General features: G+C 42.9%; 2 protein-coding genes across 2 annotated transcripts; both read left to right on the top strand.

The window, feature by feature from the left end:
• The first annotated feature begins 13,896 nt into the window (after nt 1–13,896).
• Nucleotides 13,897–17,811, top strand: LOC106633481. The gene is made up of 2 exons (XM_042218792.1): nt 13,897–14,137; nt 14,326–17,811. Exon 2 carries the CDS (start codon nt 14,579–14,581, stop codon nt 17,789–17,791), a length of 3,213 nt encoding a protein of 1,070 aa, XP_042074726.1. The 5' UTR covers nt 13,897–14,137; nt 14,326–14,578; the 3' UTR covers nt 17,792–17,811.
• On the top strand, nt 17,811–20,970 carry LOC102309048. Its single transcript, XM_005935981.2, has 2 exons — nt 17,811–20,686; nt 20,875–20,970. The coding sequence occupies exon 1, from the start codon at nt 18,005–18,007 to the stop codon at nt 20,411–20,413; it is 2,409 nt and encodes an 802-aa protein (XP_005936043.2). The 5' UTR covers nt 17,811–18,004; the 3' UTR covers nt 20,414–20,686; nt 20,875–20,970.
• Nucleotides 20,971–27,931: the final 6,961 nt, after the last annotated feature.

The raw sequence follows: 27,931 nt of genomic DNA, 5'->3' as shown, positions 1-27,931 counted from the left end.
TCATGGACAGATAGAGCTGGGTGTCATCTGCATAGCAGTGAAAATGTATGCTATGTCTTCTAATGATACTGCCTAAGGGAAGCATGTATAATGTAAACAGAATTGGTCCTAGCACTGAACCCTGTGGAACTCCATAATTAACCTCAGTGTGTGAAGAGGACTCTCCATTTACATGCACAAACTGGAGTCTATTAGATAGATATGATACAAACCACTGCAGCGCAGTACCTGTAATACCTACAGCATGTTCTAATCGCTCTAATAGGATATTATGGTCGACAGTATCGAATGCTGCACTAAGGTCTAGCAGGACAAGCACAGAGATGAGTCCACTGTCAGAGGCCATAAGAAGATCATTTGTAACCTTCACTAAAGCTGTTTCTGTGCTGTGATGAGCTCTGAAACCTGACTGAAACTCTTCAAATAAACCATTCCTCTGCAGATGATCTGTTAGCTGTTTGACAACTACTCTTTCAAGGATTTTTGATATGAAAGGAAGGTTGGAGATTGGCCTATAATTAGCTAAGACTGCTGGGTCTAGAGATGGCTTTTTGAGTAAAGGTTTAACTACAGCCAGCTTGAAGGCCTGTGGTACATAGCCGATCATTAGAGATAGGTTGATCATATTTAAGATCGAAGAATTAATTAATGGCAGGACTTCTTTGAGCAGTTTTGTAGGAATGGGGTCTAAAAGACAGGTTGATGGTTTGGAGGAAGTAATTATTGAAGTTAACTCAGAAAGATCAATTGGAGAAAAAGAGTCTAACTTAACATCAATGGTACTAAGAGTAGCTGTAGATAATATTACATCTGTGGGATGATTACTGGTAATTTTTTCTCTAATGATAAAAATTTTATTTGTGAAGAAGTTCATGAAGTCATTACTAGTTAACGTTAAAGGGATTGTTGGCTCAAAAGAGCTCTGACTTTTTGTCAGCCTGGCTACAGTGCTGAAGAGAAACCTGGGGTTGTTCTTATTTTCTTCAATCAGTGATGAATAGTAAGATGTTCTGGCTTTGCGGAGGGCTTTCTTATAAAGCAGCAAACTATTTCTCCAGGCTAAATGATGATCCTCTAAATTTGTGACACGCCATTTCCTCTCCAGATTACGAGTCATCTGCTTTAGGGTACGTGTTTGAGAATTATACCACGGAGTCAGGTACTTCTGATTAGAGACCTTAGTTTTCACAGGAGCTACAGTATCCAGAGTCGTACGTAGTGAGGAGGTGAAATTATTAACAAGATAATCGACCTCTGTTGGGGTAGCGTTCAGATAGCTGCTCTGCTCTGTGTTGGTACAGGGCATTGAAGATGATAACAGTGGGTGGATTATATTCTTAAACTTAGTTACAGCGCTTTCAGAAAGACATCTACTTTGATAAAGTCTACTCTCCACCGCTGTGTAATCAATTATTGTAAATGTAAATGTTATCAGGAAATGATCAGACAGGAGAGGGTTTTCAGGAAACACTGTTAAATGTTCAGTTTCTATGCCATATGTTAAAACAAGATCTAGAGTGTGATTAAAGTGGTGGGTGGGTTCTTTTACATTTTGAGAGAAGCCAATTGAGTCTAATAACAGATTAAATGCCATGTTGAGGCTGTCATTTTTAGCATCTACATGGATGTTAAAATCACCCACAATAATTATTTTATCTGAGCTCAGAACTAAATTAGATATAAAGTCTGAGAAATCAGACAGAAACTCTGTGTAAGGCCCAGGTGGACGATAGATGATAACAAGTAAGACTGGTTTCTGAGTTTTACAGCTGGGGTGGACGAGGCTAAGCATCAGGCTTTCAAATGAATTAAAAGTCTGTCTTGGTCTTTCATTAATTAATAGGCTGGTGTGAAAAATTGCTGCCACACCGCCCCCTCGGCCTGTGCTTCGAGATTTCTGGTAGTTAGAATGACTCGGGGGTGTTGATTCATTTAAACTAACATAATCATCCTGCTGCAACCAGGTTTCTGTAAGGCAGAGTAAATCAATTTGTTGATCAATTATTAAGTCATGTACTAACAGAGACTTGGAGGAGAGAGACCTAATATTTAATAATCCACATTTCACTGTTTTACTCTTTGGTTCAGATGTGGATACTGTATTGTTCTTTCTTTGTAATTGTTTATGTTTAAGTTGTTTGTTGCTGGTTTTTAGTTTGTTTTTTGTCTGTTTGGGAGCTGACACAGTCTCTATGGAGATGGGTTTTTGGGGGGGTAGCAGGAGGAGAGAAGCTGCAGAGAGGCGTGTAAGACTGCAACTCTGCTTCCTGGTCCCAACTCTGGATAGTCATATTTTGGGGGGTTTAATAAATTTGTCCATATTTCTAGAAATGAGAGCTGCTCCATCCAAAGTGGGATGGATGCCGTCTCTCCTAACAAGACCAGGTTTCCTCCAGAAGGTTTGCCAATTATCTATGAAGCCCACATCGTTTCTGGGACACCACTCAGACAGCCAGCAATTTAAGGAGAACATGCGGCTAAACATGTCACTCCTGGTCTGATTGGGGAGGGGACCAGAGAAAACTACAGAGTCCGACATTGTTTTGGCAAAGTTGCACACCGATTCAATATTGATTTTAGTGACCTCCGATTGGCGTAACCGGGTGTCATTACTGCCGACGTGAATTATGATTTTACTGAATTTACGTTTACCCTTAGCCAGCAGTTTTAAATTTCCTTCAATGTCGCCTGCTCTGGCCCCTGGAAGACAATTGACTATGGTTGCCGGTGTCTCTAGCTTCACATGTCTGAGAACAGAATCACCAATTACCAGAGTTTGACCCCCGGCGGGTGTGTCGCCGAGTGGGGAAAAACGGTTAGACACATGAACGGGTTGGTGGTGTACCTGGGGCTTCTGTTTAGGACTATGCTTCCTCCTCACCGTGACCCAGCCGCCCTCTTTCCCCAGCTGCTTGGGGTCTGCCGGGGAACAGCTAGCGGGGCCTACGCTATCTTCGGCTGCACCAGCTACAGGGGCCTGGCTAGCTATGGGTGAATGAAGGGTGCGAAGCCGAGTCTCCAATTCAGTAATCCTGGCCTCCAGAGCTGCAAATATGCTACATTTGTTACAGATATCATTACTGCTAAAAGAGGCCGAGGAGTAACTAAACATCTGACACAATGAGCAAAAAAGTGCAGGAGGGAGAGGTGAAGTAGCCATGGTGCTAACGACTACGAGCTAAGCTAAGCTAAGCTAAGCTAGCGAAACAGTACAGAGACAGTGAGTGAATACTTTGGCTATAAATTAGGTAGTGAGTACACAGAAAGTGTGCTTCGGATGAAGCACGTGAAGATTATACTATGAAAAAGAATGTATTTAAAAGTTGTTAATTAAATTGCTAAGCAAATAAACTACTCAGAAACACCACTGTGTTTGAGCAGGAACAGGAAGTGATACTCTACTGCAGAGCGAGCGAACACCAGTTTTCAGCACAATCACACTTTCTTTCTCTCAGAAATGAAGCAAGGGATTTTAGTTGAACTACATTCTTAGAAATTTACTCATTCATAACTGTTAAAAATACCCATGATATGTTAGCAATGATATGTGCCAGTGCCAGTATTACACAGCTTACACAATCATCACTCACTCTTAAATCACTGGAACTTCCTTATCTCAACTCTGTAAAAAAGATATTTCTCGCTACACAGCTGTTGACAGGACTTAAGATTTCAACTGTAGGATTTGAAAATGTAGGAATGGGTGATGAAACAACAAGCAAAAAAAAAAATGGATATTTGATTCATTGGAGATTTTATCATTTGTGAACTGGTGGTGGGGGTGAGAAGAACAAGACAGGACAAAAGACATGGTGTAGAAGAGAGCCAGAGTTTAATAATCACTAATGATTAAATGTAAAGTGATTTATAAACACAAGGAAAGCAAAAAGAGGTGAGTGAAGAAGAAATGTGTAGTGCATTATGGGAAGCCCCGTGCAGCCTAGGCCAATTACAACATAGTCTTTGCAAGTTTTATTAAAAAGGAAAGTTTTAAGTCTATTCTTAAAAGTAAAGAGGTTATCTGTCTTCGAAATCCACAGATTTGATTCCACAGAAAAGGGATCTGAAAGCTATAGGCTCTGCCTCCTATTTTAAATACCTTAGGACCACTATTGGGGTCATGTGGTACTATAAGGTCTTTAATCGGGCCACGACCTTGTCTTCCTGGTCAAAATGACACCAGTGTCCTCGCAGTGTTACTGGAGGCTAATGTAATAGCAACCAGAATAAATATCTGATTAGATACCAGATTTCTAAGATTTCTAAGGCTGCGTACAATGACCTGTTTTATCTGAAGTTAGAAGCAGAGGACATCCAGGCCTTTATGTTTTTACGAGTTTGCTCTAGTTTAACTAATTGGTGTGTATCATTTTTTCTCATGGATAGATAAAACTGCACAGCACTGAAAATGTATGTTATACTTTATAAGAACACTGCCTAAGAGAAGCATGTATTTAAACGGTATTAGTCCCAGCACAGGACCCTGTGGAACTCCATAATTAATTTTACTGTATGAAGAGGACTTCCCATTTACATGAAGAAATTGGAGTCACCGCGAATGCTCCAATGAGGTCTAGCAGAACAGGCATAGAAATTACTTCATGGTCAGAAGCCAGAAGAAGACCATTTGTAACCTTCCCCAATGCTGTTTCTGTACTGTAGTTAATTCTGAATCCTGACTAAAACTCTTCAAATTCACCATTCCTCTGCAGATGATCAGTTAGCTGTCTTAGAACTACTCTTTCAAAATGTTTGTAATACTGGCTGGGGATTGACCTATAATTAACAAAGACAGCTGGATCAAGTGATTGCTTTTGAAATAATGGCTTAATTATCACCACCCAAAGGCCTGTGATACGTAACCCCTTAATAGAGATAGCTTGATCATGTTAAGATCAAAGTGTCAAATAATACTTGGATTTCTCTGAGCAGCTTTGTACGAATGGGGTTTAATAGATATGTTGATGAAGGAAGTAATTACAGAAGTAATCAGAAACATCATGATGGATCACTGTTTACAGCTAAAAAGATCTTTGTTTGATGACCTGAAAAGCTTGATTGGGTAATAAGCAGTGAATAAATCAGAGATTTACCAAGGTGCCAAACTACTAAGTAATTTATAAAACAACCAACATGTTCATGTCTTATTTTGTGTTGATTGAAGATGGATTACTGAACCCACAATATGTGAATGATGCACATCATATAAAGCAGGTGGGTGTGTATATTTTTCAACAGGCCAAGGGGCCCATTGGGGCCCTCGGGCAGTGTGATGAAATGTTTCCAGAGAAATATTTCATCACACTTCCTGCTTTACTTGGGCTGCTTTGCACAGACGGCTTCCTGAGTGCTTGCAAGGTTGAAAACTGACAGGAAAATAAGAAAAACAGTAAGATCTGGTAGAATGTTTTATCACAGCATTGTTGCTAGGAAAGCACGCACTGGATTCACAAAAACAAAAGGAGCATCTGGCTATGCCAGTCTGGCATCCATGTGTGTCCAGACTGCGGGCTGAGCTACGCGCCTTCATGGTCCATCAAGCGCTGATGTCCTTTAAAGATGCATTTCACCTTCTCCTGGTTGTTTTTGCAAAATGATGATGGAGCTTATTTTTTTGGATCTTTAAACACAGAGTATGCAAATCTACTAACTGTGCTCTGGCACTTTGCTGAACTGCACAGCTCTCATGTCAGAGAGAACATCAACACGGCCACCTGCTCATTCTCACACGCTATCAAGGGCTGAGATAAATTCAACAGACTGAAACTGTGAGACAAGTTTGTTTGAAGTTACAACACAGCTGCTGATTTTACACGGCTGTAATATTCTGTCTGAGGTAAGGGGGAAAAAAGTTTACTTACTACCCAGCTCTCCCTTTTTAGGGTGGAATTATACAACACAACACTGTTTTGTTTTTTACTCTGTATTGCAGGCTGGTAAATTTTCTGTACTCAGAAATACTGGTGCAGGTTCAGGCAGATTATACTATGTGGTGTAAGTTTCTCTAAGCCATGGATCAGCATCAAACTCTTGTTAAAATCAAAAGAGGAGCAATAAACAAGGAATCGCATACCGTATGAGACGTGTTAAATCCAACACTGAAAGGCTCTGCAGCAGTTTATTGCTGCAAAATAGCATCATGTAGTCATAATGGTGCAGTAGGTGTTTGTTTACCCACAGCTATTTCCAACCGATAAAAAGGCAGCTGCTGCCACCAGACCAGACCACCGGGTTTCAGTTCAGGTTCCTTCCTCAGGCTGTGAGATTACCGAATTCATCAGCTGCCCTTTAACACAAAACCTTTGTGCAACCTCATATTGCGTAATGATAACAAATGATGTTGGCTCAAATCAGTGTGAGCTGAGCTTATTCTGTTTAGTGCTACTTTACAATGGCATACATCATGAAATGCCACAAGGATTAAAGGCATACAAGGCTGCAACTAAGAAAAGGTCAGAAATAATTAAGGTTTTCATGAAGTTCATGTCGTGTTTCTACAGGTAGAATTCAAAGGCTTCATGAAAATGTGTATATGTAAGATCTTAAAATAATCCAGTGCAAGTCAAGTTTGCTGCGGAGATATTTTAAAAAGGTGTGACACCCTCGTTTGCTGTATTATTATAGAAATAATATCTATTCAATCCTCAAAACTTTTCTTTAATGTCAAACGAAATGTTTAATAGAAAAAATAATAATAATACCAAAGCCCTGCTTAGCATTCACACACCACAACTCAACAGACAATCGTTTGGAAGCTGTTGGAAGATCTTAAAAAGCAAACTGCATACTTTTCGTGTCACCTTTCACTACTGCAGCTGCATGTGTGTGAGAATCATAAGGCTATGGCCACAGTCAGAAGCAGTGAAGAAAATTTTCTCCTTTTTCTTTTTCCCATTACTTTTTCTTGACTTTGATGGAAAACCTTGTCCAGGATGTGCAGGAAAAGTCAAAACAAAGTTTCTAAGTAAAACTGACCGTTGACGTCAACCTCCATCATTTTTGGCGTATTGAGCACTGAAAAGGTTTATCTAAGGCATTTTTAAACACTTACACAAGGATTAACATTGTTCTATTAAGTGCAGGAATATATTATACAGGAATATACAGTTTGAAATTTGTCTTGGGGCTGTGAAAAGGCAGGTAAAAGATTGACTGAATAACACAAGTGGGAGAAATTACTGGGACGTCAAGGCTTGACTGGAATGTTTGGTTCCACTAATGACATCACATCAGCTGTTGTCCATCAGTCCTGTCAGATGTTCCTAATCTTTAGGATTTACCACCCAAGTCAGTAAGGATCGTATTATATGATCCAAAAAGCCAGCAGACCTCAAATGAGATTGCCAGTCTACCATGTGTTCAGACTAACCCTACATCTTTTCCTTTTTTTAATATGAAGTGTGGTTCTGGTGTGTTTGGATTTTGATGACTAACACCCTCCTGGCCCTTTGTCTATTGTCTTATTTTAAAATGTTCATGTTTTTCTAATGTGTGGGAATGAACTGCATGTTTGTAAATTTGCTTGCCTCAAATTGCCCCCCGAAGAAACAAAGAATTCCGACTTGATATGAGCAGCTCCTTGTGTGATGATTTTACGTTCAATTGTAGGTAATACAACAGGTTGTGTGAATACGACTGAAGAGTGATGACTGCTTACAGGAATTATCAGTTGTCAAGGTTGCTTTGGTTCATTTACTTGGTTGTAATTTTTCATCCTGTTTGCTGGCGGGATCCATGCAGCTTTGTTTGCACAAGGATTGACTTGTCTGTTTGCACAATCTTTGTGGTCATAACTTACCATCGTCTTCCTCCTTCTTCTTGGGTGCTCTTATACTTCTATCACAGGGTAAGTCAACTATGAACATACTGCTAAATAGTTCAGTTAACCTTTGAGCTCTGGAGTTATTGTGCCAAGGCAAATCAGCATTATTATTATTATCATTATCATTATTATTATTATTATTATTATTATTATTATTATTATTATTATTATTATTATATTTTGTATGAGTTTTCATTGACTTTACATGGAAAAGAAATGGATCATCCTTGGTTTTATTTTATCTCTCCCACTCTCCACCATTGATCCGCCAAGGAAAGCAACAGAAAATAAGAACTCACAGCTGGCTTGAAAAAGTATTTCTGAAGTTGACAGCTGACACTGCAGTAACCTTAAACTCCCTCATTCCATGTTAACTTACGCCACTTTCTGACATTACTGAATTTGTGAATTGAGTAACCAGAGTTCAAGTGAAAAGCTCCTTACAGTAAAGATCAGTATCCGCAACTAATTTCCCTTTATAAATTACTGGTCAAGCATAATTGTGCATGGTCCTCAAATTTAGGTCATAATGCCCAGACGCATCTGATTGATAAGCTTAAATATCACCTTGGATGTTTTCCCAAGCTCCACTTCTACAAGAATATCAAGTAGGCCCTACTTGGAGATGTGGTACATTCCAGGATGGAGAGACATATTTGTGTGGCCTGGGAATTGTTTTTGACTTAACTTTTTCAGACTGATTGATATTGATTAGACAGAACAGTGACATCATTTTATACAGAGGCTTACCAAATAGCCATTTCTCGAAATTTATGCAGTTTATTCTTTTTTTCTTAATTCCCAGAAACAGTATGCAAGCACAATTTCCTTTCAAAATTGTTTAAATAGTTGACCTTAAATCCCAGACCCAAAACCACTGCTGCACCATCCATGTAAACTGACCAAAAACAGAGGAACAAAAGAAGAATCCTTGCTAAAGGAGCCTGAGCTAAACAGGAAGTCAATATTCAAGCTAGAAGAGTGTCAATTTAATGGTTTACTTAAGCAAAGCATTGGCAAATTACACTCACTGACTTCATTAGGTATATCACCCTAGCCCTTTAAAGCTGGGTGTATAGTTTTTGCTACATGAGTTTTCTGAGTTTTTAAGATGCTACATCATCAGTGTGATCCCCCCCCCCAAAAAAAAACAAACCTCCAAATAAATTCCACAATGCATTTGTAAGTAAGAATTTGCAAAGCAAAAAGCCTGATACAGATAATATGATAAAAATGTAAACTCATATGTCTACATTTGTTTGTTTTTTTGTCAGGAGGTTCAATAAAAACACAAGAATTTTCTGGCAATTATTTCATGCTTCAGGCTTGAAAGGGCTATTATTGGTTTGTACTTATTTTGCATTCAGAACAAGGTGCTGGAGGCATGACAGCATCACACACTTGTTGCAGATTTGTCAGTTGCACATCCATGATCTATTGGCTTGAGATTATAAAGGAATGGACATGGTCAGCAGCAATACTCAGGTAGACTGCTCCATAGCAACATGCATCATTATACTAGCACAAGCCTGAATCGTTGGTACAAGACAGGATGGATCAATGTTTGTTGTCAGTGTTGTTTACTCTCAATTCTGTCCCTACCAACTGAATGTCACATCACAAACTAAGAGCATGCAATGTTTATTGCAATCTTCTGTTGTTGAGTTTTTGTGAAGCTGCAAGAACTGCAGCCTCAGTTCCCTGTTCTTTACAGGAGTGGCACCTGCTGTAGTCTTCTGCTGCCCATCTGCTTCAAGGTTTGATGCGGTGTTTATTCAGAGATGCTCTTCTGCAAACTTTGGTTGTAAATGCATGGCTATTTGCTTTCCTATGAGCTCCTATGACATCAACAAAGTATTTTCATCCAGAGGACTCTAACTCAATTTCTCTGCAAATCCTTGACATGGTTGCACAGGGAAATCCCAGCCAATCAGCAGATTATGATCTATATGTCGAAAGTCACCTAAATTGCATTTCTTCCTCATTCCAGTGACTTTACTTGTGCATGTATACATGCCTAAATATATTGCATTGCTTGCGTGTGATGTGACATTTGAGTTAACAACCGGTTAAACAGCCATATCTAATAAAGTGACCTGTGAGTGTGTTTTGCAGGCTCATTTACTTTGTGAATTTTCCAAAAATATGTTTTCAAGATTTAGATCAAATCCCAATTAATCCCAATATCAAGGTTTAATACTGTTTATCAGCTAAGATGTGACCAAGTCCATATTACCTCTTTAACCTTTTCTCTGTAGCTTTTCAACAGTTCACTTTGATAGCTTTTGTAGTGCGTGTAGTGCAATCATTTAGCAGCATTAATTCCACTTAATTAAAGCGCTTATATGACAATATCCATGAGCATCTGAACATGCCTAATGTGCAATAAAAAAAAGACGGTGTGCTAACGTGACATCTTCTTTCACTTCTTCCCTATGGCTAACCACCTGCTGGCCTTGCAAAGTTTGTCATTCCCCTGGAAAACAATCACATAAATTGTTTGTGTGAGCTTTTATAAAACAGTTACATTTAAGTTACACCACCTGCAGTGGTTGCATGAATGCAATAAAGCGAAAGTAAATTGTCTGCTTATATGATGTGGAACTCGGCATCCTGTTAACCAACAAGATGGAGTGCTCTGACATCTGTTTAACGTTGTGAAAGAGCCTTTTTCTAAACCAACTCGCCATCTTTTCCCAACCCTGACCAAGAAGTTGCAGCGGCCGAAGTTAAGACAAAAAGTAAACAGTGAATAAAGACAAAAGTTAAAAGCGTTTCCAGACACAATCTCCAGTCTCACAGTCAGAAACAGAGTTTGTTTGCACCACCGCTGCTCTTTCACACCTACCTGCTAATGCAGACTTTCTGTCAGAAGGGAAACACTTCATATGTTGTTACAGAAATGCTTAGAAATGTTTCAGGAACTAGAAACAAACATCCAAAATGACTGTTTAGTTGAGTTTAGTTATGTTGCAAACAGACAGAAGTGTGCTTTCAGGCTTCCCATCCCCACTCTTGCCACATGTTGCTACGGAGACAGATAACCACAGGTTTTGTCCGTGGACTGAATCATTTGAAGGAATGTGCTTGTTTATTAGCAAGACTAGAATGGAAAGAATTTCTCCCCAGCAGGGATTTAGGCAGATTAATTGATAAGCCAGTCTTTATAAAAAGCTACAAACATGTTAACTTAATTGTCTATTTGCATATTATTTCTCTACAAATAATTACAAGATCAATGTCCTGGGTGATAATAAATACTGCAGTGAACATTTCTGATTAAAAGTGCATTAAAGTCATAGCAGAAATATATATAAAAATATTAAAATACAACCTTTTCCGCTTTCTTTCCCGTATGTAATGTACAGGGTGGTCAGGGTTACTTAATGGTGACTTCCTCTTCAGCACAGCTTCAAAAGCGTTGAGTTTGCAGCCAATTACAGAGCCCGCCTTCCTGATTAGTTTATCAAGTCTGTCAGTGTCACCAGCTCCAGTGCAGGTAACACGCTCATGGAAAATCCATCATTTTTCTGCACGCACTGAAGGATCTCCATCCCCATTCCTCATCTCCTTTTTTGTATACAAAAAGGGGGGATGAGGGGAAGATCAACTTCTGAGTCGATCTTCCAGTTCAGCCAGTTCAAGTCCTCCACCACATCACCTTCCTGTCCCAGGTTAGACAAGACCAACATGTTCGTTCTCAGTCAAACAATCACCATGCCTGTGGGTTTTTTTCACATTCAGATTATTCATTGCATTTGTTTTTCAACTTTATTGGCAGTTAGGTTCCTATGAAATCATTCGTTGTTTCTTTTCTTTTTTAACTTGTAAAATGAACCATATTATTCACATAACTGCCTTTCTATGACGTTATTACATCTGCTGATTGTTAGGGAGATAATACTTTGACCGTCTGGAAGGCTTGCAATGGGGCAAACAAATCTGGAGCTCCTATGAATTACGGCCCAAAACAATACGACACTGTGGCCTGCTCAGATGGGAAATGTACACTCAGTATATTTGAAAATATTTGCATAGTGGCGCAATGTTCATAAATTTGGTTCTGAATAGCACCACAATTGATGTGAACTTTATCAGTCAATTAATCAAGCCTCATGGGTATAATTCAAGGCTTTCTTTCAAAATATCATATTGCAGTAATTTTTTTTTACTACGCAGTCTGCTGTTTTCAGAAGCTCAGGATAGGTATTTTATTATACCAGTGTTTAGTTCCTTTTAACTTTAAATCCATTAACCTCCTAGGACCTGGCGTCCAAATATGTGGACACCCGATTTTGGGTTGTCTAGACCAAAATACTACATTTTGCTCTACAAGCAAAGTTATTGTACAGGGTGGGCCATTTATATGGATACACCGTAATAACATGGGAATGGTTGGTGATATTAAAGTCCTGTTTGTGGCACATTAGTATATGTGAGGGGGCAAACTCCTCAAGATGGGTGGTGACCATGGTGGCCATTTAGAAGTCGGCCATCTTGGATACAACTTTTGTTTTTTCAATAGGAAGAGGGCCATGTGACACATCAAACTTATTGGTAATGTCACAAGAAAAACAATGGTGTGCTTGGTTTCAACGTAACTTTATTCTTTCATGAGTTATTTACAAGTTTCTCTTTGTTCACAGCCATTGACATGTCGAAGAGGTTAACACGTGAGGAGCGGATCGAAATTGTGTTGATATCTGGTGAATGCAGTAACCGGGTCATTGCAGCAGATTTCTCAGTGTTGGATTTGCCAAAATGTGGAGGCAAGAAAACTGTCACTAATGAAGAAACATCAGTGGCTGTCCTAGCTTCATTCAGCAAGAGCCCACAGCATAGCACAAACATCCCTTTGGCAGATATTAGCTACTCACAAATGGCACCCTTACAAACTCCAGCTACTGCAGCATCTCAACGAGGATGACCCAGATCGGCGCACAGAATTTGCAGAATGGGCAAAACAAAAATTGGAACAGGACCCTCAGTTCACGCAGAAGATTTTGTTCAGTGATGAGGCAAACTTTTATGTGAATGGTGAAGTTAACAAACAAAACCACCGCTATTGGTCTGACACTAACCCACATTGGATGGATCCCTCCAAGACTGTTGGAACAACAAAAGTGATGGTTTGGTGTGGTATATGGGGTACAACAATAGTGGGTCCATTCTTCATCAATGGAAACCTCAAGGCCACTGGATATTTGAAATTGCTACATGATGATGTGTTTCCCTCTTTATGCACTGAAGCTGGCACGTTCCCTGAGTTTTTCCAGCAAGATGGTGCACCACCACATTATGGGTGCCAGGTCCGAGCATTCCTAGATGAACAGTTTCCTGGAAAGTGGATTGGTCGTCGTGGGCCAGTTGAATGGCCCCCAAGGTCTCCCGATCTGACCCCCTTAGACTTTTATCTTTGGGGTCATCTGAAGGCAATTGTCTATGGTGTGAAGATACGAGATGTGCAGCACCTGAAACTATGGATACTGGATGCCTGTGCTGGCATTTCTCCTGCGGTGTTGCTATCAGTGTGTGAAGAGTGGGAGAAGAGGGTTGCATTGACAATCCAACACAATGGGCAGCACATTGAACACATTTTATAAGTGGTCAGAAACTTGTAAATAACTCATGAAAGAATAAAGTTACGTTGAAACCAAGCACACCATTGTTTTTCTTGTGACATTACCAATAAGTTTGATGTGTCACATGGCCCTCTTCCTATTGAAAAAACAAAAGTTGTATCCAAGATGGCCGACTTCTAAATGGCCACCATGGTCACCACCCATCTTGAGGAGTTTGCCCCCTCACATATACTAATGTGCCACAAACAGGACTTTAATATCACCAACCATTCCCATGTTATTACGGTGTATCCATATAAATGGCCCACCCTGTAGTTACACAAAGGTTTGGGGAATTTTTGCTCGTTCATTTCCAAAGTCCAAAACATCCAACTCAGAATAAATGATTCCATACAGTCAGAGGATCTTGGATGGATCCTGAGTAAGATTTCAAAGATATGAGTGAGTCATTGACAACATGGCAATAAATGCACACCTATGCTTATAGGAGTGTCATGCCTTTAGAAATGTGTTCTCATGTGTTCTTTTTATCTCGTTATCACAGCTTAGAGCGACTCGTGTATCTTCGTAGTGACTCGTGTATCTTCGTAACCATGACAGCACGAGAGCAGTGCATGCTGGGAGTCAGGAAGTGAATCTACCGTGTGACTCGGGATATTAGCGTGTGGGCTCATGCAGCCGCCAGCTCCGCTGTTACAGGTTTAATCCTTTTCCCCTCGCTAAGGCATAGTCTGTGAGTATAATTCATTTTTGTACTATTAAGCGGCGAAGCGTTTGAACCGTTGTCTGTTATTCGGTTAGCTTTATTGTGTCTCATATAAGCTATGCGGCTAGGTTGTTAGGCTGTAATAATTAGCCAGATGTTTTGAGCTTATTGTATCTATAATACATCTCATATATTTCATTGTATCGTGTTTACAGTTTCACAAAAAAGTACCCAGTAAAGCTCCTGGACTTCAACCCCCTGTGTCTCGGAGATTTATTTGGGAGTGTTTAAGCTGGATGGAAACTTAGCCCATTACAGTGAAAAGACTGCAACGCAGCTAACGGGGCATACAGGATCGCCGCCGTACGCAGCCACTCATTATCAAGAGATAAACGGCTCTCACTACAGCCTTCGGAGAGCTTCGCCTTCAGCCTTCCTCTCCCGATACCGGAGACCCAGCGACACGCAATGTCACAACGTAGCAATGCTAACAAAGGAAATGGAGACAACCAGTCAGAGTGTGTGCGCTCAAGGAGCAGTCGCTCATCTGGTACATCGTCTGGCTCGAAAATCAGCATAGCCATCGCCGTGGCAAAAGCAAAGGCTGAAGCCGCGCAAGCTAGAGCGGCACATTCAAAAAGGGAAATCGAGCTTAAAGTGGAGCAAGCACGTATTCAAGCGAGCCTCGACGCATTAATGGACGAAAAGGAAAGGGATGCTGCCGTTGCAGAGGCGAACTCCCTAGTAGCCGGTCTACAAGATATGGGTCTCGAAGTACGCAGCGAAGTTAACAGCCCGGTCTCCCAGTCTGTCAAAGACCAGCGCGTAGCCGCCTTTGTCACCGAACAGGCCAGCCTGAGCGCCAAGGGTCTATCGGCTACAGAAAACAACCTTCCCCCTTCTCAGCCAGTCACTCACCCGCATAACGCGGCTCAGACCCAAGATGCCGCTCCCGCTGCTATTACGCCACGCCAAGCTCTTCAGGGCCCTTGGAAAAGCGAGGCACCGTTAAGACAGAGCTCCAAGTCACCCTTCTACCCCCCTCCAACTCCACTCCTACAGCAGAACCCCAAACGAGATTCTACGTTTCCCACGCATCAGCCCGTCCACGGGACACTCTACGGAGGCGATTACGACCACTCTACAACCACCGACCTTATCAAATATCTCACTCGTAACCACTTGGTGACTTCAGGTCTCACCGCATATGACGACCAGCCAATAAACTACTGGGCCTGGAAAACATCGTTTCAGAACGCCACTGCCAATCTAGACCTGTCTGCCGCAGAAGAACTCGACCTCCTAACCAAACACCTGGGAAAAGAGTCAGCAGAACAAGTAAGAAGAATAAAGGCGGTCAACATCAGGAACCCAACTACTGGGCTGTGCTCAGCATGGGAGCGCCTCGACGAAGTATACGGCTCACCAGAAGCAGTCGAACAAGCTCTGTTCAGCAAACTAGAAAGCTTTCCGAAGCTCACATCAAAGGACCCACGGAGACTCCGGGACCTAGCCGACCTGCTGTCAGAGCTACAAGCCGCCAAGGAAGACGGCTACCTCGCGGGCATGTCGTACTTGGACACCTCCAGAGGGATTAAGCCCATCATCGAGAAACTTCCATATAGTTTACAAGAAAAATGGTTATACCACGGGGCGAGATACAAACAAGAACATTTCGTCAGCTTCCCACCTTTCCCCGTGTTGGTGGACTTCATCCGCACCGAGGCGAAAGCACGTACGGACCCAAGTTTCAGCCTCTTCATGCCAAACCCTCCAGCCGAAGGAAGGAATAAATGGGAGAGGCCCACAAAGACGTCCGTCCACGCCCACAAGACACAGGTCTCAGGCACTACCAAGTCCGAGTCCAAAGAAAGCAGGGAACGCATCGACCCGAATAAGTATTGCCCCCTGCACAAAAAGCCCCATCCTCTGAGGAAATGCAGAGGCTTCCGCGAGAAGAGCTTAGACGACCGTAAACAGCTTCTGAAAGAACACTACGTCTGTTTTCGCTGCTGCTCGTCAACAGAACACCTAGCAAAGAACTGCACAGCCGAGATAACATGTACCGAGTGTGGGAGCGCTGCCCACGCGACAGCTCTCCACCCCCACACGCCTGCCTGGAGGCCCAAGTCGTTCCCCTCCACCTCAGAGGATAGCGGGGAGGAGGACAAAGCGGACAACCAGGAGGTCAAGGCAACGTGCACACAGGTATGTGGAGAAGGTCTGAGCGCTAGAGCATGTGCTAAGATCTGTCTCGTCAGGGTGTTCCCAAACGGACGAAGAGAGGAAGCCAAGAGAATGTACGCTATATTGGATGAGCAGAGTAATCGCTCCCTCGCGCGGTCAGAGTTCTTCGAAGCCTTCAAGATCTCCGGGCGCCCGTACCCATACACCCTAAAGACCTGCGCGGGACGTACGGAGACAGCAGGGAGGAGAGCCAGCGGCTACACCGTAGAGCCATTGGATAAGAAATCGAGTATTTCTTTGCCTACACTCCTCGAGTGTAACCAAATCCCTAACGTTCGTGCGGAGATTCCCACCCCCGGTGCGGCCTACCATCATGCTCATCTAAAATGCATCGCCGACAAGATACCGCCTCCGGACCCAGACGCTAACATCCTTCTCCTACTGGGCAGAGATATCTTACGGGTCCACAAGGTCCGAGAGCAGATAAGTGGCCCAGGAGACGCTCCCTTCGCCCAAAGGCTTGACCTGGGGTGGGTCATCGTCGGCGACGTGTGCCTCGGAGGTGCTCACAGGCCACCGGAGGTGAGAAGTTACAAAACAGCCGTTCTAGGAAATGGTCGTACAAGTCATCTCCAGCCATGTGACAACCAGATCAAAGTGACAGAGGCGTTCGAACAAGCACGCGACTACCAACACCATTCAGCACTAGTGTCGACGATGCTGACTGGAGACCATTTGGGGCAAACCGTCTTCGCTCGCACTCCCAACGACCACAGACTCGCTCCATCCTTGGAAGATCTAGAGTTTCTGAGAATAATGGAAGCCGAGTGCTGCCAGAACAACTCCAACAGCTGGGTCGCACCTCTGCCGTTTAGGTCACCGAGACGGCGACTCCCCAACAACAGGAAACAGGCCCTCGAACGCCTCGTCTCACTTCGGCGCTCACTGGAAAAACGACCACGGATGAAGGCCGACTTCCTAGAGTTTATGGAGAAGATGTTCAAGAAGGCACATGCCGAAGCTGCCCCTCCCATGCAACCTGGTCAGGAGCGTTGGTACTTGCCCCTGTTCGGCGTGTATCACCCTCGGAAGCCGGACAAGATCCGCGTGGTTTTCGACAGCAGCGCATCCTATGAGGGAGTATCGCTCAATGACGTTTTACTCACCGGTCCCGACCTCAATAACAGCCTACTAGGCGTTCTCATGAGGTTTAGGAAGGAACAGGTTGCAATCACTGCTGACATCGAGCACATGTTCCACTGTTTCATCGTGAAAGAGGACCACCGGGATTTTCTCCGTTTCCTGTGGTACAAAAACAACGACCCTACCTCCGACATTGTGGACTACAGGATGCGGGTTCATCTCTTTGGTAACAGCCCCTCGCCCGCTGTCGCAGTGTACTGCTTGCGGCGGGCGGCTAAGGCAGCGGAGGCCGACTACGGCAGCGATGCCAGGAGATTCATCGACCGCGACTTCTATGTGACGATGCCTTGAAGTCCTTCAACACAGAGGAAGAAGGCATCGCAGTTCTCCAACGAGCGCAGAAGATGCTCGCGGCTTCTAACCTCAGGCTGCACAAGGTTGCGTCAAATCGCTCTGCAGTCAGTCAGAGCGTTCCCCCCTCAAGATCGCTCTCAGGACTTCAATGGCCTAGATCTCTTCATCGACGATCTGCCCATTCAGCGTAGCCTGGGGCTGTCTTGGAACATGCGCACGGACACCTTCGCGTTCCAGATCGAGATTGACCAGAAGCCGTTCACCCGCAGAGGGGTACTCTCGACCGTGAACAGCCTATACGACCCCCTAGGGTTCCTTGCACCCATCACAGTCGACGGAAGACGGATTCTCAGAGAGCTCACCCTGCAAGCGGAGGATTGGGACGCACCCCTTCCCAGAGACATGGAGATCGAGTGGACTAGATGGAAACAGTCTCTCCAAGACCTGGAGGGGCTCGAGATACCACGCCCTTATACGTCCCTCTCCACCATAGGCGCTCTGAGGAGAGAACTCTGTGTCTTCGCCGACGCGTCGGTCAAAGCAATAGCAGCCGTAGCCTACATCAAGGTAACTAGCAAACAGGGACAGACTGAGATTGGCTTCGTCTTTGGGAAGGCGAAGTTAGCTCCTCAACCCGGCTCAACTATCCCCAGACTTGAACTCTGCGCTGCCGTGCTTGCTGTCGAGATCGCTGAGATGATAGTTGCAGAGATGGACACAACGTTCGACAGCATCACCTACTATACAGATAGCAAAGTCGTGCTGGGATACATCCACAACCGGTCAAGGAGGTTCTATGTCTACGTACACAACAGGGTCCAACGAATCCTTCAGTCACCTAATCCTGGCAAGTGGAAGTACGTCCCAACGCATCTCAACCCAGCCGATGTTGGGTCAAGAACCATAGCATCAGCCCTGCTCAGTAGCACACCATGGCTCAAAGGACCAGCCTTTCTCTGCGACGCATCAGGGCATCTATCCGAGCTCCAAGAGACGTACAATCTCGTCGACCCTGACATCGATGCCGAAGTGCGGCCGCAGGTGACGGCGAAACTCACCCATGTCACCAAAGGTGTGATACGCCCTCAACGCTTTGAACGTTTCTCCAAGTTCAGCACACTCCGTGCAGCCATCGCACACCTGATACACATAGCTAGGTCCTTCGCTCGCTCGACGCAGAGCGAATGTCGAGGCTGGCACATTTGTCGTCCTACAGAGGAGGAGTTACTGAGAGCCGAGGTGTGCATTGTAAGGAGCGTCCAGGGCGACTGCTACGCAGAAGAGCTCAAGTGCATCAACTCGGAAACCAACATACCATCCTCTAGCAGTTTGTGGAGATTGCATCCCATTATGGACCAGGATCGACTACTCAGAGTAGGAGGTCGGATCGAGCAGTCAGACTTAGGCATGAACGAGACTCATCCCATCATCATTCCTGGCCGGCATCACCTCGCAACTCTGCTTGTGTCCCACTATCACGAAGCAGTAAAGCACCAAGGGAGACATCTTACCGAGGGTGCTATTCGGGCTGCAGGGTTTTGGATCGTGGGAGCCAAACGCTGTATCAGCAGTCTGCTTCACAGATGCATCACTTGTAGGAAACTGAGAGGGAAGGCCGAACATCAACAGATGGCAGCCCTGCCAGCAGAACGGCTACGAGTGGCACCTCCCTTCACTTACGTGGGCGTTGATGTTTTTGGACCATGGGACGTCGTTTCACGCCGCACAAGAGGAGGAGTCTCGAACTCCAAGCGATGGGCGGTGATATTCTCGTGTATGAGTTCCAGGGCGGTACACATTGAGGTCATCGAAGCCATGAGTGCTAGCAGCTTTATTAACGCCTTGAGGAGATTCTTTGCGGTCAGGGGCCCCGCGAAGCAGATACGCTCGGACTGCGGAACTAACTTCGTCGGCGCTTCCCGTGAGTTGGGGATGGACAAGGAAAACTCAGAGTTCGACAGGGTAGAGAAGTACCTCAGTAAACAGAGCTGCACCTGGGTGTTTAACCCACCCCATGCATCCCATATGGGTGGCGCATGGGAGAGGATGATCGGCATCGCCCGCCGTATCTTGGACTGCATGCTGCTTGAACAAAGAAAGTCTCGCCTGACACATGAGGTTCTGACCACGCTTATGGCCGAGGTAGCTGCGATTATGAACGCAAGGCCGATCATCCCAGTGTCATCCGACCCGGAGTCGCCCTGCATCCTCACGCCAGCGATGCTCCTGACTCTTAAAACAGGTTCCACACCTCCTTTGCCGTCAGGCAATTTCGAGGAAGCAGATCTTTTCAGAGAGGAGTGGAAACAAGTTCAGGGCTTAGCGGACATGTTTTGGAACAGATGGAGGCGTGAATACCTCAAAACACTGCAACTTCGGCACAAGTGGCAAGGGAAACAACCGAATCTTCAAGAAGGGGACGTAGTTCTCCTAAAAGATAAGCAGGCAGAGAGGAACGAGTGGCCTATGGGCATCATTACGAAAGCCTTTCCAGGAAAGGACGGATTGGTTCGGAGGGTCGAAGTGGAGGTCGTCAAGGATGGAAAGAGGAGAGGATTCTCTCGTCCCATTACAGAAGTAGTTCTGCTTCTTTCTCCAAAGTCTGATTCTGCTGATTGATGTGGGCTCTTTAAAGATCCCAAGCGGGGAGTGTCATGCCTTTAGAAATGTGTTCTCATGTGTTCTTTTTATCTCGTTATCACAGCTTAGAGCGACTCGTGTATCTTCGTAGGACTCGTGTATCTTCGTAACCATGACAGCACGAGAGCAGTGCATGCTGGGAGTCAGGAAGTGAATCTACCGTGTGACTCGGGATATTAGCGTGTGGGCTCATGCAGCCGCCAGCTCCGCTGTTACAGGTTTAATCCTTTTCCCCTCGCTAAGGCATAGTCTGTGAGTATAATTCATTTTTGTACTATTAAGCGGCGAAGCGTTTGAACCGTTGTCTGTTATTCGGTTAGCTTTATTGTGTCTCATATAAGCTATGCGGCTAGGTTGTTAGGCTGTAATAATTAGCCAGATGTTTTGAGCTTATTGTATCTATAATACATCTCATATATTTCATTGTATCGTGTTTACAGTTTCACAAAAAAGTACCCAGTAAAGCTCCTGGACTTCAACCCCCTGTGTCTCGGAGATTTATTTGGGAGTGTTTAAGCTGGATGGAAACTTAGCCCATTACAGACGCTTTTCTCACCTTTTGATAAAACCTTGTTATTGGCACAGTAAGTTGTGAAGTATAAAATAGAACCTCAGTATAGTTTGCAGTAGTATATATGCCTGATAATGATCTACAAAAATGTGAGCCAAGTCCTCATTCTAGCTTAGGTCAGTGTTTGAAAATCATGCGGCAGATTGCATCTGCTGCCTTCTGAGCCACTGTTCCTTGTTTCTGTGGGAAAGGAGTCGGATCTGTGCAGCACTTTGAATGACCTCAGCTGGACTACGTCTGTGATCAGGAGGCTTGTTCTGGTGTCCCCTTGTGAACAAGAACTCCAAGCCAAATAACTGCGTGTGATCTGTGGAAGATAAATCCTTTCCCAGACAACACAGGGACATTTAATGCTTCACTAATGCTGCTGTGTGTTTCTGCTTAATTTGCACCGTAAATCTGATCGTGTGTCAGGGGGTGAAAGATCTGTGTGCATGCTGAGTGACAGTTTTGCTCCATTTCTGCTTGTCAAACTGTTAAAGACTCTTTCCTCATGTCTTATGCCACTGGAATGATGGCGATAACTGTATTGTTTACCAGAATGTCATTTAAAGAATAATTAAATTGTGAAATCTTGACAGATTACTAGTAATTCTCACTGTGGCTTCTTTCAGTTACATTTAAAAGTGAGTAGATGAGAAGTGAGGCAGCACAATTTTAATAGTTCTTTTTGAGTATCAGTGTGTGGGGGCTTTTTGTTTTGCTTTGTTTTTTGAGGTTTGGGTGGGTGGGGTGGCATTGTACTGGCTATGAACAAATTTTAAAAATATTCCCAAGAATGCCAGCTTCTTTTCTTTAAAGATGGCCTTTCTTAGTTTTGTAAACACCAAGTACAGTATTTAGCGATCACTGTAGGTAAAGGACAATGACACTGGCCAGGCCTGACCGCTGCTGCCAAACAGATCAAGGTATGCTAAACAGACACAGCAAGTCTGCTTCAGGTTGTGCTGAGATGCTAGGAAAAAAAGGGTGTGGCAGAACACAAAGAAGCAAATTGTAAATATCGGCAAGGTCAAGCTGTGACACTCTGAATTTAAAGTAAAGCTAAACAAATCAAACAGTAAGTAAAGCTTACTGTAATAAACCAGATCAGGTCTGCAAATATGAACACATAAGGAAAGAAAAAAGCCCGCAAAACCCTTACTTACTTAGACCTGGAGTGAAACCATTAAATTCATAACTCTTATTATAACTTACTAGCTCATGATTACAAAGAAACAAATTTATTTACATTATTTGTGCAAAAAACAGCACAGAAGAGCTGTTTTTTACTTCAATAGAAAATAAATACACTGCCAACTGTGAGTGACGTCAAATGTAAAAAGCTAATTTGTCATAGTTCTTTTTCCAGCAATTAAGCAAGTATAGGTTAAAAGCTCCTTAAAAAGCTTCTGTTGATATAAAATTACTTGTATAGGTCCCTACCTGGCCTGCAATAAATAGCAGATCTAGATTGGCTGTTCACATCTTGCATTTGTTCTAATGAGCCTCCAGGGAGCTGCTCATCTGGTTATAAAAACATGAATGATAGTAAAAATAAAAAACAGCTCTATTACTCCACAGTGGAGTGTGTGGAAATGAGTGTCTGGGGTGATTTGTGACACAGTAAAAGCTGCAAGGGTGAAAGGGAAAATTTACAAGATGGTTCTGAGACCTGCTATGATGGTGGCAGTGAAAAAATTAGTATATCAGAGAGACAGTTTAGGATGAGCAGTTTGGAGACGTACGTGAAGAGGGCCTGCATGGGGATAGAGTGACAAGGAGGCAGATTTTCCACTTTTGTCACCTCTAAATGGAGCAACCAGGTGGAGAGAAAGAAAAAAAAAGGAAGGAAGGAAAAGAGAAAAGGAAGAAGAGAAAAGGAAAAAGAAGTAAGAGAGAAGAAGAAGGAGGACTAATGTGATACTGACCTGGTTAAGCATGTGTAAAGGTCCAATGCAGCAACCGTGCTTCCATTTCTTTCAGAGTTTCGAAAAAAATGTTTTAATAAATATGTTTTTAATGTTTCTTGTTAAACATGAACATTATTAGACTGTACACATTTGTTTCAATGAATGCTCCATGTTCCTGTGTACGTAGCCACTCTTTAGCAGTCCCTGTAAATGCCTTTTGGATTGTATAAATAAGGAAACACCTCACATTTTAACTCCCAGCTGCTTCAAGCATTGCGAAACCTCTTAAACGTTTCAACATGAAAGCAGTCAGTCTCTCTGCAGTTTCTTTATTTTCCTTTCAAATTAGCCATTTCAAGTTTTTCTTGATGAAAGACAGGTATTTTAAAGCAAATGCTGAAGCCGATGAAAAAGATGCAAGTGAGCAGCCACACACAGGGACCGGAAACAGAGTTCAGCAGTTCAAATCCTGGCTATATTTTCCTTCCATCTCTGCACTGCGTGCCAATCGAGATATGAAGCAGGTGTGATGGTGGAAATTAACTCAAGAAAAGTGTAGGAGCTTTGTGAACAACCATCAGAGTAACACAGTGATGTTATTGTGTCAGTTTGTTTGTTTGTCTGTCTATCAGCTGTCTAGTATCTACAGTTTTCAACATATCCAGATCAAATTATGTGTGGTGCCAGATACCAAAAACAGCTGGAGCTGATTAAATTTTTGGTGAAAATCGAGTCAAGGTCACACCAAATGTGAAAACAACTTTATTTACCCATATTTGTTATGGATCGTCATCAAACTTGAGCAGCTACATTGGCTAAGCATTTGATCTTGACATTCATTGTTAGTGTCCAAGTTTAAAATCGACCTTGGAAAAAATATTGTGAGTGATATGAAAGAGCAAGGTGGCAGCTGCACAACACACTTTTTAGTTTTTCACTACGACCCCCTATGATGTCACAATAATGTTTTTAGAGTTTCGCAAAATCACAAAGTGCATAAATATATCTTGAAATCTCACATTTTTACAGTTTATAGGAGACAGACTTCTGTGTCAATCAGGTTGATAAAGATAATCAAATATGCCATTTTGGCAGTGTTGGGCAAGTTACTTTGAAAAAGTAATTAATTATAGTTACTAGTTACTTCTTCAAAAAAGTAACTGAGTTAGTAACTGAGTTACAAGACTCTTCAATTAATTACTTGAAAAGTAACTATTGCGTTGATTTAAAAAATGTTTAACCCTCTGGGGTCCAAGTTATAATTGGGCATTTTATTTACCCATATTTGTTATGGATTGTTCTGACACACAACACCAAACTATCCACAACATTACACACTAACTACACGAGACAACACATTAACTACACACTCCAAACACTCTAAACGTCACAAATCTCTCACATCTCAAAACTCGCTCTCTATTTTTCTCCTGTCTTTCTTTCTCTCTCTCTCGCCGTCACTCCTAAAACTTCCCCCTCTTCCTAAATAACCAAATGTCATGTTGCCATATCATTTTTGATTGGCCGACATGGTGCATTTTTCCACCAACACGAAAGGGCATTTTTTGTTTTGTTTTGTTTTTTTGCTCATAAGCAGAGAGTGCTTGCTAGCGCTGTCCTTAGACAGTAAACGTGACGAAACTATTGAGGAAAAAACGCCGCATATATATTGTTTATCATGACTCTGGTTTTGCGTGGCCTATCAACACAATTTAAAAACTGATAAATATCACCTTGTTGCTTGTCATCTTAAAGTGGTCATGTGATTGGCTTACCACGACAACTTTATTCTTCCTCAGTCAAACAGCAGCACTCATGCGATTGTTTTGTCCCCTTAGCTCCAGGTGTTGTGCCAAAAAGTGATCGTCAGCCAGAAAGTGCAAGTGTTGCATTTTGAGGAGAAATTTATTTTGAGCAAAGAAAAGCTAAATTTGAGTGAACAAAATTCATTGCTGCGTGCAAAAAATGTATTTCAGTGTTTGCTATTATCCATACACACAAACACAATAGCAGCCCTTCCCGCTCAGTTTTTGCACTTGCGCTTGCTTGCAATGTGTTGCCCGTGCGCGTTCAACTCTTTCTGTACACCGTTATATTTGTGCCGCAAAACCAGCCAATCACAGACTTGGATGCAAAAAAATCTGATTGGCTGTTTTGGTCTCAAATCAGCTCGAAATGACGAAATGCAAAATCACCATCAGCCCACCGGGCAAATGCCCGGTATCTCCAATAGACCCTGTGCACGAGAAAATGCTAACTTCCTGTTTTAAGGGAAGTTAGCATTGGGTATGTTGTACATTTCCGGTACCTTTATTTTGCGGTCAATCGCTACTGCGAAGATGGACTCCAAGAGCATTTCCAAAATACCGAAACGGAAAGATCGCTTTAAATTACAAATAGCAGAAGGTGGGAACGCTCACCATTGCTGTGTAAATGGTAAATGGCCTGCATTTGTACAGCGCTTTTCTGGTCCATAGGACCCCAAAGCGCTTTACACTACATTCAGTCATTCACCCATTCACACACACATTGGCGATGGCAAGCTACGTTGTAGCCCCAGCTGCCCTGGGGCGCACTGACAGAGGCGAGGCTGCCGGACACAGGTGCCACCGGGCCCTCTGACCACCACCAGTAGGCAAACATGGGGTTAGTATCTTGCCCAAGGATATTTGACATGCAGCCCAGAGGCAGCCTGGGATCGAACCACCGACCTTCTGATTAGTGGCTGACCTGCTCTGCCACCTGAGCTACAGCCACCCACAATCTTCCCCCAGTGTACTGCTGGGGGAAGATTCAACAAGATGCTACGTTTCCACTCCTTTCCCAAAGATCCTGAATTGCGCGCACAATGACTGATAAAAATCAATGGGGACAGCTTCACAGTTACGACCAGCTCTAGAGTGTGTAGTCAGCATTTTGAGACTGGAGAGTGTCGTGTCTTCCTCTGGGAAACGTTGTCCTCAGCTGAAAGTTGTTCCCTCCTTATTCCACTGGAATAATTTTTCAAAAAAGACAGAGCGACCCGGAGTTTGGGAGCTAGTGACCCATGGCCTTAATAACATTACACAAATGTGTATTTTAACACGAGGCTGAAGTTGGTTTTTGTTTCTAGCCCTCATCACTTTAACAATATTAGTGTAACTTACCTCCGATCTGTATTACATTGACCAATAGAAAGTTATAATTTCATCTGAAATTTATCAATAGCTGCAGAAAAAAAACTATATTTCACCATTTAAATGCAGATTTCCGTCATATGAGCATTTGATGGCCTTTTGGAATCTAATCCAAGAGGCAACAAGAAGGATGGTGAGGGTCACCAGTGGTCAGAAGAGCCTTTCCACCAGCACATCCACCGAGAGCCCTGTAAACAGACCAACTGTAAGTTCTACAAAATTACTACCTGCTTGATCTGTGTGTGTTGCGCATTTTTATGACTGCAGCATTTTTCTTTTCTCTTCCAGAAATTGTTGCCATTTGATGAGCTCTTCTTGTTCCTGAATTATCTGGCAACCGGCACAAAGGGAGCTTTGTCACAACTTTAACATTCACAGAGCTACAGTGAGTAGAATACTTGTGTCATGGTCCAACTTTTTGTACACTTTGCTTGGATCTGTCTCCATCTGGATGGCACCTGGCAGAGTGAGAGCAAACTGCCCCACGGATTTCAGTGGGACTTATAAAAATACCCAGGTCATTCTTGACTGTACTGAAATGAGGTGCCAAACACCCTCCTCCCTTCTGCTCCAGAGTGAGGTATTTTCAACTTACAAGACACACTGCACTTTCAAAGCACTTATTGGCATGTCCCCCCATGGAGCAATGAGATTTGCCTCAGCACTTTTTGAAGGCTCCATCAGTGAGAATAAGATTTTCCGTCACTCCGGCATCACCTCCCTCCTAACGCCTGAGATGGATATAATGGTGGACAAAGGGTTTCTGGTAGATAAGCTAGTGCCCGGAAAGTCCATCGCCCAGCTTTTTTGTCCAAGCAAGCTCAAATGTCAGAGGTGGATGTCTTTAGAACCCAGTCCACTGCACGTTTTAGGGTCTACGTGGAGAGGCTCATCAGGAGGGTTAAAGAAAACAAACTTTTTGACACTGTCATCCCTCTCTCCATTTCTGGGAGTATGAATCAAATTTTTACTGTTGCATGTCTCCTCACAAATTATCAATATGGACCCCTGGTCAAAAAATGGGTGGTTGATTAAAAGCTTGAAATGTGTGTAGTGTAGTGTATTTTGTAGTATGTGGGAGAAGTAGCCAGTGTTGGAAGAATACTTTACAATTGTATTTAGTTACTGAATACTGAATTCTTGCCTTTAAATGTATTTTGTAGCATGTTCCATTACTTTGTCTAATCAGAGTACTGTATTCTGAATACTTTGAATATCTTTAGAATATTGTTATTACTCTAAATTCATGTATTTAGTTACCTCCCAACAATGGAAGTAGCAAATTTTTTTTACTAAGTAGAATTGATAAACAGCTAACACACCCCCTTTCCTGGTTAAAGTTCAATAATAAATCACTTGATGTTTTACTGTAACTCTGCAAATAAAACTGCCTTACTTTAACCGCATTGTCTATTGCTCCATTCTGTGTGCTTCTTATTGACTGCAACAGATTTTCTAAAGATGCTAAATACTGTTTCCCTGGAATTCTGAAAGAAAAACACACATAGATTTCAAATTATCAACTTTATTTGACATACTTTGAGATTTATAACAGTAAAGATATCAAATTTATTTCAACAAAAAAAAGATGATTTGAACACAAACACTGCCAATATTAATACTAACACAAAACTAGTCTGTGTGAACTCTTCACCAAACCTACTTTTACCAACAGCTTTCTATTTTGATCAAAACAACAGGTAAATAATACAATGGCCCTTGCCCACCATGTAAGTTTATGACATTAAAGTCAGGAATGTCTCCATCAAATCCTCATCCCTCTGTATTCTTTGTATGAAAACATATTTTTGAGTGGAGACTACAAAATCGCACCAACTCATAACTGTAGTTAGCAGCT

Source organism: Haplochromis burtoni, unplaced genomic scaffold, assembly GCF_018398535.1.
Source record: "Haplochromis burtoni strain Fernald_Lab_line unplaced genomic scaffold, NCSU_Asbu1 Contig_23, whole genome shotgun sequence".
NCBI lineage: Eukaryota > Metazoa > Chordata > Actinopteri > Cichliformes > Cichlidae > Haplochromis > Haplochromis burtoni.
This window is presented reverse-complemented; position numbering and strand designations above follow the sequence as displayed.

Excerpts from the sequence above, each read along its gene's own strand:
- LOC106633481 (XM_042218792.1), top strand. The coding sequence starts at position 14,579 with ATGTCACAACGTAGCAATGCTAACAAAGGAAATGGAGACAACCAGTCA.
- LOC102309048 (XM_005935981.2), top strand. The coding sequence starts at position 18,005 with ATGCGCACGGACACCTTCGCGTTCCAGATCGAGATTGACCAGAAGCCG.